Source organism: Periophthalmus magnuspinnatus, chromosome 17 (genome assembly GCF_009829125.3).
Source record: "Periophthalmus magnuspinnatus isolate fPerMag1 chromosome 17, fPerMag1.2.pri, whole genome shotgun sequence".
Taxonomy (NCBI): domain Eukaryota; kingdom Metazoa; phylum Chordata; class Actinopteri; order Gobiiformes; family Gobiidae; genus Periophthalmus; species Periophthalmus magnuspinnatus.
In genome coordinates this window covers 792,479-808,212 of record NC_047142.1, presented here as the reverse complement: position 1 = coordinate 808,212, position 15,734 = coordinate 792,479, and the positions used below count along the sequence as shown (strand labels likewise).

The 15,734-nt window shown below is 41.4% G+C and overlaps 1 protein-coding gene across 4 annotated transcripts in view; it reads left to right on the top strand.

Annotated features, from left to right (window-relative positions):
* LOC117385051 (adhesion G protein-coupled receptor L2-like) overlaps positions 1-15,734 on the top strand; it is a 222,171-nt gene that overhangs the window by 80,488 nt on the left and 125,949 nt on the right. For all 4 annotated transcript variants that reach the window (XM_033982292.2, XM_055228534.1, XM_055228535.1 and 1 more), the window contains exon 3: positions 10,189-10,402. In XM_033982292.2, coding sequence (XP_033838183.1) covers positions 10,189-10,402 — 214 coding nt within the window. The remainder of the gene's footprint in view (positions 1-10,188; positions 10,403-15,734) is intronic.

The window sequence follows — 15,734 nt, the reverse complement described above, 5'->3', positions numbered from 1 at the left end:
TCAAAGGAGCCTTAATGGAAGATGACAACCATCAACCAACGCCTTTGCTCTCAGTCTATGGCAGGTCTCGCCACCCTGTCTCCCTCCGAAACCAGCCCCGTTTTTAAAAATTCAACATTCCAGTATAGTTTTTGGTCCCGGAGTTTGATGTTTTGACAGCGGAGTTGGCGAGGTTAAAGGTCGGTTGGATTTTTCTTAACGGATGTGTCGTTAGCGTGTGGCCAAAGCGCAAAAGTCCATGTTTTAGACGCAGTTATAACAGAAGTAATCGTAAAAATAGATGAACATTTTAACTATGCTTGTATTTTTTTTCCTTTTGACCATTTCAAACCAATTGAACAGTAAAAAGAAAAAAAAAATCTGTGTAAATGGAGCTAAATCTGTAATTTCAGCCCCAAATAAGAAGGCGAGTTTATTTGTATAGCAGAATTTATAACAAGAGAAGAAGGGAATTCAAAGTGTTTTACAGACTAAAAAACAGATTAAAATCAAAATACAACAAATCAAAACATAAATAATCATCACAAAATTAACATTAAAGGAGAAAAGTGCAGAATAAAACCTTGCACCGCTAAAAAGAACTGTCAAGATCAATAAGAAATAATCATTTTTATTCAAACAATGTCTCTGGCAGAATCATAAAATTCAAAATGACAATAAAAAACGTTCCTTTTTTGGGAAACTGACGACAGGTGTAATTTATGGATTAAATTCCGGTGTTTTTCCAGGCGGCGTTGGTGGCGTTTGGTCTCGTGCTACGGCCTGATGCCAAACGCCAGTATCTTTGCCAAACCTTCATTATCTCCAGTTTCATCTCCCGGGTGTTAAAAGCCTCAGAGTGTAACTCCACGGACGCTTCAGACGCTTCAGACGCACCAGACGCACCCATCTGAGCCACAGTGCCACTTCCAATTTCAAGGGTGTTGATAGAAAACAAAATATGTATTATGAGGAGGGATTGTCAGGGCTGAATTATAGGCTGTCAACTGAAGAAGAAGAAAACAGGGCGAATGCTTCATACGGGGAGCGGCGCTGTCCCCTGCTTCGCTCTCTTCAGCTCAATAGGAGGCTTAGCGGGCAGGTCAGGGGGAGGAATCTCAAAAGCTACTTTCCTCAGTCACTCACTGACCAGAATACGCGATAAAGCTTTGTGTCAACAAAGCCGGGAACGGGGATCTCGGCCAATTAAAGCTTAGCGAGAGTGGTTACCATGGTGATCAGACTGAACGCTTCCTGTAAAGGCATTTTAATTCTCACACTGATTGTGCCATTTAATGTTAATCAGAATTCACACTCTTGTAGGATTGTGCTATGGATTTCTCTCCTCCAGTTTCCTTGACACTGTTTTCGCTGCAGATTTTTTTTCTGCTGCTGCAAACTTGAGCAGCACTGGACTAAAATCTTGTGGGTTTTTTTTGCAAATTCGTCTGAAAATACACCACCCTGGTCAAAAAAAAAAAGTTTCCACCTGGATTTAACTAAACAAACAGGCCCTACTCCTCCTGCAGTCGGTCAGGTCTAAGTTCAGCAACAGTATGAGGTCAAAGAATGAGGTCAGCTTACACCGAATACACTGAATGACCAGGTTATACCATATTTTCCAGAGTATAAGTCGCACCAAAAAAGGCATAATAATGAAGAAAAAACATATTTCACATAATATAAGTCTCACCCTCGGACAAACTATGACAAAAAGTGTGACTTATAAACTGGAAATACGATACTAAATATTTTTTCACAAAGAAAACGGTGACTTTTTTGAGGACTGGAATATAAAATCTCTTCTTTTCTCAGCTCTTCCGTGTGAACAGGGCGTTTTAAAGAGGTAATTGATAAGAAATATACTGCCTCGACAAAAACAAAGTCACCACCTGGATTTAACTAAGCAAATAGGTACAGGGTTGAGGTCCGATATCTGCTGGACACTGCCTCATATCTGTCTGAAGGAGGCACTAACGACACGATTTACACCAGTAATCTGACCAGAACCGAAGAACCGACTTGGACGAGCAGCAAAAAAACGTCTTTACTCCTTCGACAATTTGTCCATTTGACAGATTTAAACTTCGCCTTTTGCTCTGGATCAATCCTGATGACGCAGACATCTTTTTTTTTGACCAGGCAGTAGTTGAGTTTTGAAAAGTCTTTATAAACTTTTGTCCCAGAGTTTTACTTCTTTAGCATCTCCAGAGTCTTTATCGGCTTCCACAGAGGTCGCGTCGACACATTCTCACGCATTCCACCCCCAATGAGCAAAAATCTCCCTTTTTATTATGTATTTGAGCCCTTTGGACAGATTTGTCATTACTTGGCCAATTACAGGTTGACAAGATGGTCATTAATGAGGCTGAGGCTACCCGCAGTTTGGAGATGAGGCAATTTGTTCCTTGGGCCGTGAGTACAGTGTAGCTACTCCCCCTAATTGATGTACTGTTAGCCTATGACCGGCGCGATCCATACGGCGGAGGCTGGAGGAGGAGGTTAGCGAGTCCCAGGTGTAATCAATCGCTATAGACTTGAGCTGACGGCGCTGTGGCTTCGTGTCATCGCGGTTTGATGGATCCTCCAAATCTGCATGGGGACAATAAGGTAAAAAGGTCACGAAACCACGTTGCGTTTTGTTGTTTTGTTTTTTTTTCCTCTTCCAAACTCTACCTGTGTGTGGGTTTTTTTTATTTTATTGTAAAACTCTTCCCAATGTATTCTGGGAGAGCGCAGCTGCCACGACAAACCCGTCACTCCCGCTATGACAAATGGCGAGCAGAGATGATCATTAGTGGTCACAGTGAAGCGGGGACTCACTCCACTCCGGCGTTTTCATCTTCCGGCTCTTTGGACAGGTTTTCTGAGAGCGGTGCATAATTGTATCGGTTATTGGAATAGATAGAATGACCCCCACAGCCCTCCACTTACGCCGCCGCGGCACTGGCGTCTCCTAATGAGGTGATAAACAGTCCGGCTAAGCAGAATCTACTGGCCATTAGACAGATCACGGCTATGCTAATGAAATGTCTGCTGCCGTAGTGACACGATTTATACCTTTCTGTTACACTGGGAGATGAGATTATCCCCACGTGAACCACATTCCAGCGTGAATGCGTGGCGTTACATGCTGTTTTCTCCGTGCCGTAGTGCGACATCACATGGGAAGTGACATAAAACGTGATTAGAAGCTAGCCAAGCGTCGCTAGCAAGTGTAGGGGATCTTTATTGTGAATAATTGGATGTGCATTTTAGCCATAGACTGTAAAGAAGTGAGTGCGACGTCACCACAGCTTCAGCTCCAAATGAAGCTCATCGAGGTCAGAGCAGGTACAGCGGCCAATCTGGACCTTCGACCTCGAGTATCATAGCAACCAAAGAGCCAATCAGGAGCGAGGCTGTTGAAGTGGAAGCCTTTTCCCGTCCGCACCGCTGGTTTAGCAGGGAGCGGGCGCTTAGCAACGCTGTCAATCAAACCTGTTGCTAACGCTATGAACCGGATTTGTCTGTTTTTAATGTTCAGATCTTGATTTACAGACACAATAGTGAAATAAAAACCCCAGGATCATGTAGAGGGTTAATACGAACATTTAAGACCAGAATGAGTCTGAAGGACAGAGACAGAGAGAGGAGACAGTTTAAAATAAATAAATAAATAAATAAATAAAAGTCAAAATAACAAAAAAAAAGTAAAAATTAAATAAAAAAAAAAACAAACCCTAAAAGTAACAAAAAAACAAACAAACCCAAACTCTAAATAACAAAAAATAAAGAAAATAAACCTAAAAATAGCAATAAATAAATAAATGAAAATTTAAAAAAGCCTTGGAATAACAAAACAAAACAAAAAAAACCCAAAAACTCAAAATAACCAAAAAAAAAAAAAAAAAAAAAGTCAAAATAACTAAAAAAAAAAAAAAAAGCACATGTAGAGGGTTAATACGAACATTTAAGACCAAAATGACGAGTCTGAAGCAGCAGTCGATGGAGCTCGTAGTCGCCCATGATTCATTTATTTGGAGCGCATGCATCAGGTGAACTTAAAGCACGTTACACAAACGAGTCCTTAAGCTCGAGAAGGAACAAGAAAACTGATCAAATCCAACCTCTGTCTTTCATTAGGACATGAATGAAATGCTTTGTTTACACTTCCTATACAGCTGAAAAAAGGAAAAAAGAGAATACACATATACACACACACACACACACACATACTGTATTTTCCGTATGACAAGTCACACTTATTTTGCTTTTCATAGTTTGGCTGTGGGTGCGAGTTATTTTCGGAATTATGTGGAATATAAGTCGCATCTGATCACATAATTTCACATTTTCATTACGGTCACACTGACAACAGCGTTTTTTCTTCATTATTATGCATTTTTTTAAACTTATAGTCCAGAAAATACACTACATATATATAACACACACACACACACACACCCACACACACGCACCCCCCCACACACCCACACACACCCCCCCCCCCCCCCCCACACACACACACACACAGACTCATTCAGTTCATGACAATAAATGCAACAAAAAGTCACTGACAATAACTAAATGCTCAGTGTTTTATTAGTAACATGAGGCTTTTCTAAACTGCAACAGAAACGCTCACTTCCTGTTTGAAACGCGGCGGTGGCGGCGGCGTATAGCAGGTTAGCTCCGTCTGTTTATATAAACAGTCTGTGAATCTAATGAGAGAAGTTTGTCTCATTTTTAATCTTATGTCATGATGATTCCAGCTCTTTAAAATGTGAACTTGCTGTAGTGAGTAACAGCATCTGGAGGATTCAGCGTGACTTTGATCGGGTCTTTTGCTGTTCTTCTCGTATTGATATTGACAGATAAAAGCAGATTTAATATGTACCAAACGTTCTTCATATCTGCATGCAATTTAAAGTATTTTGAGTTTTACCCTCAGTGAAGCTTTTTATCCCACAATCCATCTGGGCCATGAAGAAAAGATGCCTCATCAGTCCTCACGGGAACTTAATCTCCAACTTACACAATTTGCATTTTATATCAAGGCTGCAGAGAGAGCCTCGTTTATGTTATATGTTTTTTGTTTTTTTTGTTTTTTTTTACAGTGAGGCGTCTGCACGGACTCGGAATCATAACCGAGCCGAACGCCGAGGGTAAACCGGCCTGAGTGGACGTAATTAGATTTGTCTATCCCATTAATTTTACATGAACTCGGGGACTTTTCACTCATTTGTCAAATCAACGTATCACATAATTGAATCATTAATTGACGCGCTAACATGTATGCTAATAAACCATATCTGGAGTTGGAAGGGTATTTTTTAAACTAGCGGGAAAAGCGAGGCAAGAAAGTCGTTTAAAGTGCTTTAAAAAGAAGAAAAAAGACGTTAAAGTCACAGAACAGTTGTCCATCGCTATAACGTGGTTGAGCTTTCGCGGTTTCACTGTTTTTTGGATTTTTTTTGGTGTAGTTTTCCATGTTTTTTTTTTACGTGCATTGTGTTCTGCGTCCTGATTGGCTAAGAGACCGTAGACCATTGTGTGTTTGCGAGTTTTCTCCGCAACGAAACCCACAATGTCGATGAAACGTTCAAAGGTTTGAACTTTGAGAGAGAAATGTGAGAAAATGTGAACGCCTGTGTGAGAAAAGTGTATAAAGTGTGTGGTGAGGGGTTTTACAGACAAAAACAGAGAGAATAATGTAAAAAATAAACAAGGGACCAGTGTAAAACAAATCAAAACATAAATATCATCTTAAACTTTAACATTAGAAGAGAAAAGGCAGAGTAAACCTTTTCAGTAGGAGCAGACTGGACTCACCCGTTTGTGCTATTTTGAACAAATAGATTCATGTTACATAGATTTTTTTCCTCCTGGAGCTGCTGTGACATACGAGGGCTGACACACAATATCATTATGAGCGAGTGGAGCGCAGCTGAAATGACTCTCCGACATGTGGGCCGGGGTTTCAGGGGTAGGGATTTCAAGTCTGGAGCGCTCGGGTTGAAGCCGCTCAAACAATGCTAATTGCGCCGGGGCCCGACTGTCAGACGTGTGAGGATAATTAGAGCGAGGGGGCAAGCCGATCCCGGAGTGTAAGTGTTTGTACATGACAATGCACCAGAGCCAATGGGAGCGCTGCAAAGGTAAGGGGCTGAAAGCAGGGCTAATTAGCAGAGAGCAGTGTAGGAAATACAAATGCTAGCTGCCCCCTCAGGGACCCACCAGCGCTGCAAACAACGGCGATTATTGGCAGTTCATGCGGCGCTCAGCCTGCACTTCTAAATGGAACACATTTGCATGTTCTACTTAGATTTTTACCTAATTGTTTTCGCTGAATTGCAGACAGTTACTTTTTTCAGCCCCTGATCATTTAGAGCTCACATAATGGATTTATCTCCCTGTTTCCTCGTCCGTGACTTAACGCCGTACTCAAGAGGACGGAATTCTTTGGTTCAGCACAAAGTTTTTTCGACCTTGCAAAAACGATAACGACTGATTTACAAAGTGGTTCATTTATCTGAAAGTGTATTTTTAAAACACACAAATATAATTCTGACAAGTAACAGGCAAACTCTGGTGCGGTTTGCCTCGGATCCAGAACGCGAACTTTAATCAGCCAATCAGGGACCGGTATGAGCTTCTGTAGGAAATAATAAAGGAAAATAAAATCACAGACGCTGAAAAACATGATGGATTTGTACAGAATCAATGAGCGAAGCCTAAACTGTGTTAATCTGAGGTGAGAGAAATGTGATTTTATTTGTAATTCACAGGCGACCAATGAGCTGCTTCGTTTCACACGTGTCACTGAAATAAACAGATCTGATTGGACGATCTCGGGTTTGTTATCTGTCTGTATAAAACACAGAGATTTCAGTCTGGACGTGCCAGGCTACAGTGTGATCTGATTAATAACAAACCGGCTCCTGTCACAGACGCTCAGAGTTTACACATTTATCCACGAACTCAGATTTATGTTTACAATCTGTGAAGAATCATACATGAAAATAATGGAGGAAAATCATCTCCAGGCGACAGTCCGCTGTGTTTACATGTGTCAGATTAATTTACATACAGAGCACGTCGCTAACGAACATGCTAACGAACACGCTAATGACAATAACACGACCTGCTGCTCATGAGTGACGAGTTTATGGTCAGATTAATCGTGTTTAACCAAGAACACGTTAACAAGCCACTGGTTCATCTGTAAAAAGAGAAAAGTGCAGTTTTAAACAGGATTTGTTCAGTTTATGAAACATGGAGCAGTTTATTTAGGGCTCAGTATTTCACATGGGTATATATTTTTGTAATATTGAGAAGATTTTTGTTATTTTTGTTGCTGCAGACGGTTGAACGAGTAACCTCTAGGCGATTATTAGTAGTATTTATTATTTATTTTATTTTTTTATTTTATTATTTGTTTGTGTACTTTGTATTAATTATGATTATTATTTATTGTGTCATTTTTTTTTATTATTTATTTGTATTATTTTTTTATCTATTGTCTAACATTTATTATTATTATTATTATTTTGTACTATTTATTGTATTTATTTATTTATTTGTATGCTATTTATTTTGTTGCATATCTTTTAAAATGTTTTTTTGGGATGGTGGTATAAAGTACTTTCCATATTATCATTACTCGCAGTATTTCTCCATGGACATATTTCATACTTCAAACTTTGTTCCCGTAGCAGGACGATTATTCGAAGTATTGTACTTTTAATTTTTATACAGCGACGTTTGTGTATTTTACTGCAAATCAGAATCTTTGTCAATTTTTCAAAACGAACGCAGATTTTTCCATGTGACACTTTTACTGGAGTAACTTTTTACCTCTGTTGTGTACTTTTCCTTTGACAGTCTGAGTACTTCATCCTCCGCCGCTGTAAATCTCCAGACTTAACTCGGAGCTTTAGAGACTCGTGTTGTCAGTTTTCTCGACACCACATTAAAACCTCACTGTTACGTTTACCGCATTTTTCCGCAGCGACCAACATCTGCCGTTAAACCCCGCAAACCCCAGCGCGTTGGCGAGCGCCTCAGTATTTTTGAAAAAGCACGAACGGGCCTGATCTAAACAGTTAATTTCCCCTAAAGCGGCGCCGTGTAGCTGCTGCTCCATCTGCTGCGTTCCACGTTTAGCTCCTTCCTCCCGTGTGGACTCCAGACAGTCCCGTCTTCGATCGCAGACAGTACAATGGAATATATTATGTTACTTTCTACTGAAACTCGGCCTTTTCCTTTCCGTCTTTACTTCCCAGAGCACATAAAGTCAGAGGAACAAAGACGGGAGCTTGTTGAACCCTAAAACTAACTATCTCCCATCTCCTCGCTTTAGTGTCGTCTTTGTGTTCGCCGGTGGATTTATGAGGTTTCCATTGGTCTCCCATGACTTTTAGTCGATGTCGCCGCCAACGAGCGAGGACCACATGGAAGCGGGAGATGGATTGTTTCGTTTCTGCCCGTTTCGGTGCGGAGCGTAATGGCCCGCTGTTTAAAACTGCGGTAAACACGGGGCTGCTGTTGTGTGTTATTTGGAGCCGGAGGACTGTTCCTGCGTAATGTGTGGTCTTTGTTGTATCGGAGCACGGATCCTTTTAAATCATTAATTTTATTTGTTCAAGTCTTTCTTTTGTCTGGTTTTAACCGTGCTGGAGACGTCGTGCAAAATGGATGGAGAGCTAGAAGACGATGTCATTGTTTCCTTATGGCATTTGAAAATTATTGAAATAATTTTAGGTTTCCACGGTGATTGCTCCGACGCCGTTAAAAGAGTTTGGTACATTTGGATCCTGTGTTCAACGTCACAAAGGGGACACATTATGGAGAAAGGACTTTTATGAGCGCTTATAATGGCCGACTCAATGTTCTGTTTCATTTGTGTTTGTTATTCCCGTATTGCTCTGCGTTTGAGGCTTGAGTGCTCAGGAAATGTCTGTTTTCACCTACCCCCTAGCTCCGCCCACGCATGCTTTTTCAACCGTAAAAAAAACAAAATGAAAATGTAGAATGGAGCATTACTATAGTACAATTAACCAAATATAAACTTGTTTTCTATGTATGTTATAGTTTCAAACACGGAAACACCATAAACGGACGTAGCTAACCTGCTAGCATCAGCGTTCCAAACAGGAAGTGAGCTTAGACGTGCGAAAAACGTCACTTTCTCTGTAACTGCTGCTGTCAGACTCGTCGTTTTGGTCTTAAATGTTCGTTTTAAAACGCTGTACGTGATCCTGGGTTTTTTATTTCGCTATTTTGTCCGTAAGCTAGTCCTGCTCAAATAGCGGGGCGCGGTGAGATGCTAGGCGGGGCGCGTATGACCCCGGGGAACATGCTTTTCATTTGCCGTACTAGAATAGAAGGTGTAATTGCACATCCAGTACAGTAGGTGGCAGTGGCGCTCTCGTTGTTGGTGTGTGCGCAGGTAGTGTTAGCTCAATGTTATCGGGTTTGCGCGTGGACGAAAAACAGGAGACGGTGAACAGATCGTGAACAAACCCCTCAAGAGACACGACGAAAAGAAAAGCGGAGATAGACGGAAGTAAAGAGATAAACGAAAGAACGACGAGGAAGTGCGACGAAGCGTATGTAGCACTCGGCTTCATCGTGACTACGGCGGGAGACGAGGAAAGACCGGTGTGTCAAAAAATGTCGGCAGCAGAGGAGCATGAATCCGAATAAACAAAGGCATCACTTAAGAACATTAAACCCCAATTACGGCGATAAGATGCTCGACTTTTTACGCGAAAACGTGCAGAATATTAGCAACGATCCTCCCGCTTTGTGAACGTTACTTCAGTAAACCGGCGAGCACTGTTAGCATCGTATAAGGTGGTGTACAGAGATGTAGATATTAATAACAGACAGATGAGCCAACAACCTCACTCTGGATTGGCTCTTTGGTCGCTATGACACTCTGCTCCAGATTAGCCGCTATAACTGCTAGCCTCGATTAGCTTTATTTGACTAAACGCTGCGGTGACGTCACTTATACAGTTTATGGTAAATACCCCAAAAGTGTTTTTATCAAGAATTTCTGTCCCGTTTTGTTTTTGGTTTTTTTGTCGTTACGTTTTGTTTGGTTTAAAATTAAAAACCAAATCCGCCGCAGAACCTTAGCTAACCTCGTCTGTTTTGTATTCCAGCTGTGGCTCGTTCAAAGTTATTTCCTCACACGTCTCCGTCTCTTTCTGCTGTCAGCTTTCAGTCGCGCCGCCCTGCCGTTCGGCCTGGTCAGGAGGGAACTCTCGTGTGAAGGATACGCCATCGATCTGCGCTGCCCGGGGAGTGATGTCATCATGATTGAGACGGCCAACTACGGGAGAACCGACGACAAGATCTGCGACGCTGACCCCTTCCAGATGGAAAACGTCAACTGCTACCTCCCCGACGCCTACAAGATTATATCACAAAGGTAAGAGGCTGGCGGGGGCTGGCGGGGGCCGGCGGTGGGGGCCGGTGGGGGCCGGTGGAGGGGCTGGCGGCGGGGGATGGCGGGGGACGGGCTCTTGTTTCAAAACACTGCCAAGCGCTGGGGGCGAAGGACCTCATGCGAACTGGGGTCGTTTTGTCTACAGTTTTCACAAAAGAAATCAATGTATATTTCCAGCCGTCTGCGTCCTGAGCCTTTTATTCTGATTGGAAAAAATAGCGATTGGTTGGTATTTACTTTTACTTTTGGAGGTTTTCTGACCCCCGAACGTAAATTCTGTAGATTTTTGGGATATTTGAACATGGGCGGGAAATATTGTAACTGAATCATTTAATTTAATTTATTTTTTGCACGATCTGTGTTATGATATTCACACAATATTTTAACAATTTGTCAGAAATGTGCTAAAATTAACAGTAAATGTGTTGGTTGACGTTCAAATATCGTATAAACGTGAATGGACTGTCACTTTAAACTTTTGTTATAGGAAATTACACTTATACTAATACTTACACTAATACTTTTAATTATAGGTGATATTTTCAACATTCTAATTATGCAAATATCCAGAACAACTATTGCAATATTGTTCAAAAAGTCCAACCTGAACATGGAACAAAAACTTAAGATCAATATCAGTGGAATAATATGGGAGAAACGGCAAAATCCTACAAATAAATACAACCAATATCATAACTGAACATTTAATACATTGTTAATTTTTTTTTTGCTTAAATAATGTAAAATGAATAAATAAAAAAAATTAAAAAAGTAAAAATTAATAAATAAATAGTAATGAATAAATATATAAATGCAAATAAATACAAATAAATAAATAAATAAAAACTAATAATTAATAAAATAGATTAAAAAGTCAATGAAAATGAATACATAAAATTAATAAATACAAATAAATAATAATAATAGTAATAATAAATACAAATTTATAAACAAAAATGAATAAATAAATAAATAAATACAAATTAATACAGAAACAATTAAAAAATATTTGTTTTTTGTTGTTGTTTTTTTTTGCATGCCATGAACAGCAAGAAAGTGTCTCATTTTAGTATAACTTAGGAAAAAATAACTTACCAAAAACCTTCTGTGCCAGATTTTCAACTTTCTGATTTTAAAAACCTGAAAAACAGAACGAGAGTTTAATTAAATTTTCAATTCAAGTTTATTTTTACATCACATTTAAAACATCTTGAGCTTCACCAAAAAGCTTCAAAAGTCGAAACAAAACGAAGAACCAGAGGCGGGTTTAGTGTTAAATACCAGGGCGGAGAGGCGCACTTACCTTTTACATTCAGACCATCCTGTTTATTCACCACGATGAGTTTAAAAGTGATTTTCACAGAGACCAGAGTTTGGCCATAACTATAAAGCTAACACCAACTAGCATGCAAACAAGCACTTCCTGAGCTTCAAATGTGGTGATTTTGATAAAGATTTTGATAAAGAGCAGTAAAAGTATTGAGTGTACTTCAGTACTTTTACTTTTACTGTGTGGTTCCTGCTCAGATCATTTCCACACACATTTGGGTCGTTGTTTTAATCCTCGTCTTGCACCTTGTTCCGTCCTCGTCTTTATCAAATCTGTTGTAGGCGGCTGTTAAAATAAAAAATGAGCTTTATTCTTGACTGGGAGAAACTGACAAGCGTAGAACCAACACACACACACACATGCTCTACACACACACACACGCTCTACACACACACACACGCTCTACACACACACACATGCTCTACACACACACACACACACACCAGCTGTGAGCACGGCTACAGTTTGAGTCATCACAACCATCACACACACACACATGTCCCTTCTCTCTTTCACACAAACATACACACTCATCCCTTCCCTCTCTCTCACACACACACACGTCCCCTTCTCTCTCACACACACACACGTCCCCTTCTCTCTCACACACACTTGTTCTCTTCCCTCTCTCTCACACACACACACCCCCACTTCTGTCTCAGACACTTCTCTCTTACACACACACTCGTCCCCTTCACTCTCACTCTCACACACATACACACACTTCTGTCACACACACTCGTCGCTTCCCCCTCTCTCTCACACACACACTTCTCTCTCTCACACACACACTTCTCTCTCTCACACACACACTTCTCTCTCTCACACACACATTTCTCTCTCACACTTGTCCCTTCCACCCCCCCCTCTCTCTCTCTCACTCACTCTTCTCTTTCTTCTCGTTGTTCTGACTCTGTTGAGCTTTAGTCTGTAGATTTTTGTTCTCCTGAGCCTCATATCTCAGGTGTGTTCACTCGAGTGAGCAGGATGCACCAGAGCACTCTGTGTGTGAGATATTCACTCTGTGTGTGAGATATTCACTCTGTGTGTGAGATATTCACTCTGTGTGTGAGATATTCACTCTGTGTGTGAGATATTCACTCTGTGTGTGAGATATTCACTCTGTGTGTGAGATATTCACTCTGTGTGTGAGATATTCACTCTGTGTGTGAGATATTCACTCTGTGTGTGAGATATTCACTCTGTGTGTGAGATATTCACTCTGTGTGTGAGATATTCACTCTGTGTGTGAGATATTCACTCTGTGTGTGAGATATTCACTCTGTGTGAGATATTCACTCTGTGTGTGTGATATTCACTCTGTGTGTGTGATATTCACTCTGAGTGTGAGATATTCACTCTGTGTGTGAGATATTCACTCTGTGTGAGATATTCACTCTGTGTGTGTGATATTCACTCTGTGTGTGTGATATTCACTCTGAGTGTGAGATATTCACTCTGTGTGTGAGATATTCACTCTGAGTGTGAGATATTCACTCTGTGTGTGTGATATTCACTCTGTGTGTGAGATATTCACTCTGTGTGTGTGATATTCACTCTGTGTGTGAGATATTCACTCTGTGTGTGAGATATTCACTCCTCAGCTCTTGAATCTTGTTTTTTTTCACTGGAAGTTGATTTTTTAAATTAAAAGCAGCGAGTGGCCGAGTATTTTAAAAATGAGTAACTTAGATTTATGTTTATTTACAGCAGCAGAATGTCCCACACACGGGACATGAAGTCACTTAAAGTGGTTTATAGAATAAGAAAGACACTAAATCAAAACATAAATAATCATCATAAAAGTCACATTAAAACAGAAGAGACAGAAAAAAACTCACAGCAGCAAAACAGAAGTGAGTCTGAATTTAAAGAGTCAAAGAGTCAAAGAGTCAAAGAGGACTGAGTCACATCTACAGGAAGAAAGAGACAAAACTCAAACACGGATTCACCTGGTTTAGTCCTGCTTTAGTCCTGCTTTAGTCCTGGTTTAGTCCTGGTTTAGTCCTGGTTCAGTCCTGGTTCAGTCCTGGTTTAGTCCTGGTTCAGTCCTGGTTCAGTCCTGGTTCAGTCCTGGTTCAGTCCTGGTTCAGTCCTGGTTTAGTCCTCAGTGTGGATGCAGATGCTCTTTGGCTCTGAGCCGGAGGAGCCAGTCCACAGACCTGACACACATTTGATTTCACATTTTAGATGATGATTTGATGATTTGATGATGTCATGATTTCAGATGGAGGGAAAGGCCCAATAGAAAAGAGGATTTACAGTTTTCACGTCTTGTATTTTTAGCGAGGGAGGCCCCGCTGGTATCACAGACCTGGCACTTTTTGAAAGCGATTTTCAAACTTATGATCCACAAATACTGTCCTTTCAACTCACTACAGAACGAGACGACTGAAGAGAACGAATAAAAACATGGACGACGTTCATTTAAACAGAGAGAAGCCACAGAGAGAGAGTTTAACCATAAACAAGGTCAACAAATCTGCAACGGACGGAAAGACAGAACTACACCAACGAAATGAGACTCAAGGACTGTAGACCATTGTGTCGTGCGTCCTGATTGGCTGTTGGGCTGTAGACCATTGTGTCGTGCGTCCTGATTGGCTGTTGGGCTGTAGACCATTGTGTCGTGCGTCCTGATTGGCTGTTGGACTGTAGACCATTGTGTCGTGCGTCCTGATTGGCTGTTGGACTGTAGACCATTGTGTCGTGCGTCCTGATTGGCTGTTGGACTGTAGACCATTGTGTCGTGCGTCCTGATTGGCTGTTGGACTGTAGACCATTGTGTCGTGCGTCCTGATTGGCTGTTGGACTGTAGACCATTGTGTCGTGCGTCCTGATTGGCTGTTGGACTGTAGACCATTGTGTCGTGCGTCCTGATTGGCTGTTGGACTGTAGACCATTGTGTCGTGCGTCCTGATTGGCTGTTGGACTGTAGACCATCGTGTCGTGCGTCCTGATTGGCTGTTGGACTGTAGACCATTGTGTCGTGCGTCCTGATTGGCTGTTGGACTGTAGACCATTGTGTCGTGCGTCCTGATTGGCTGTTGGACTGTAGACCATTGTGTCGTGCGTCCTGATTGGCTGTTGGACTGTAGACCATTGTCCATCAGTCTCCTCCGTGCCGTGTCTCCTGTCCAGTACAGAATGTGTTCAGACAAATTTACATAAACGTTGGATCTCAGTGTGACTCTGAAGTGCTGTACGTTTGCAATTTGTTTTCTCCCCGACAAAACCCACAATGTCGATGAAACGTTCTGCACCGACAAAGACGCCTACGAAGGTTTGAACTTTGAGAGAGTTTAAACGAGAGAGAAATGTGAGAAAATGTTAACGCCTGTGTGAGAAAAGTGTATAAAGTGTGTGGTGAGGGGTTTTACAGACAAAAACAGAGAGAATAATGTAAAAAATAAAGCTGATACTTCGCAGATTTCGTCTGTGGAGGATTATTTTAAGAACGTAAACCCCGCGATAAACGATGGACGACTTTAATGTTTCTGTAAATCAAGATATGAACATTGATAACAGACAAATCAGGCGTCTTCTTTCTCAGAGTTCACTCCCGCTAGCGTTAGCAACAGGTTTGATTGACAGCGTTGCTAAGCGCCTGCTCCCTGCTAAACTAGTGATGCGGTTTGAAAGGGGCGTTACCTTCAACAGCATCGCTCTGGATTGGCTGTTCAGTTGCTATGACACTCGCAGTCCAAACTCTGCTCCAGATTAGCCGCTATAACTGCTCTCGCCTCGATTAGCTTCGTTTGTCGCTGAACGCTGTGGGCGACGTCACGCTCGCTCAGTCCACTTCTTTACACTTTATATCGGACGTCTCCATGTGAAATTTGAACCTAGACAAATATAACACTGAAAATCTTTACTATCTTTGTGCGCTAAGTGCAGTGAACCGCGGTGAAACGGCTCTGACAGAAGCATCTGATCTGAGACCCTAGCATTAGCTTCAGGTAGCGAGTGGATGCCTGTCATAAT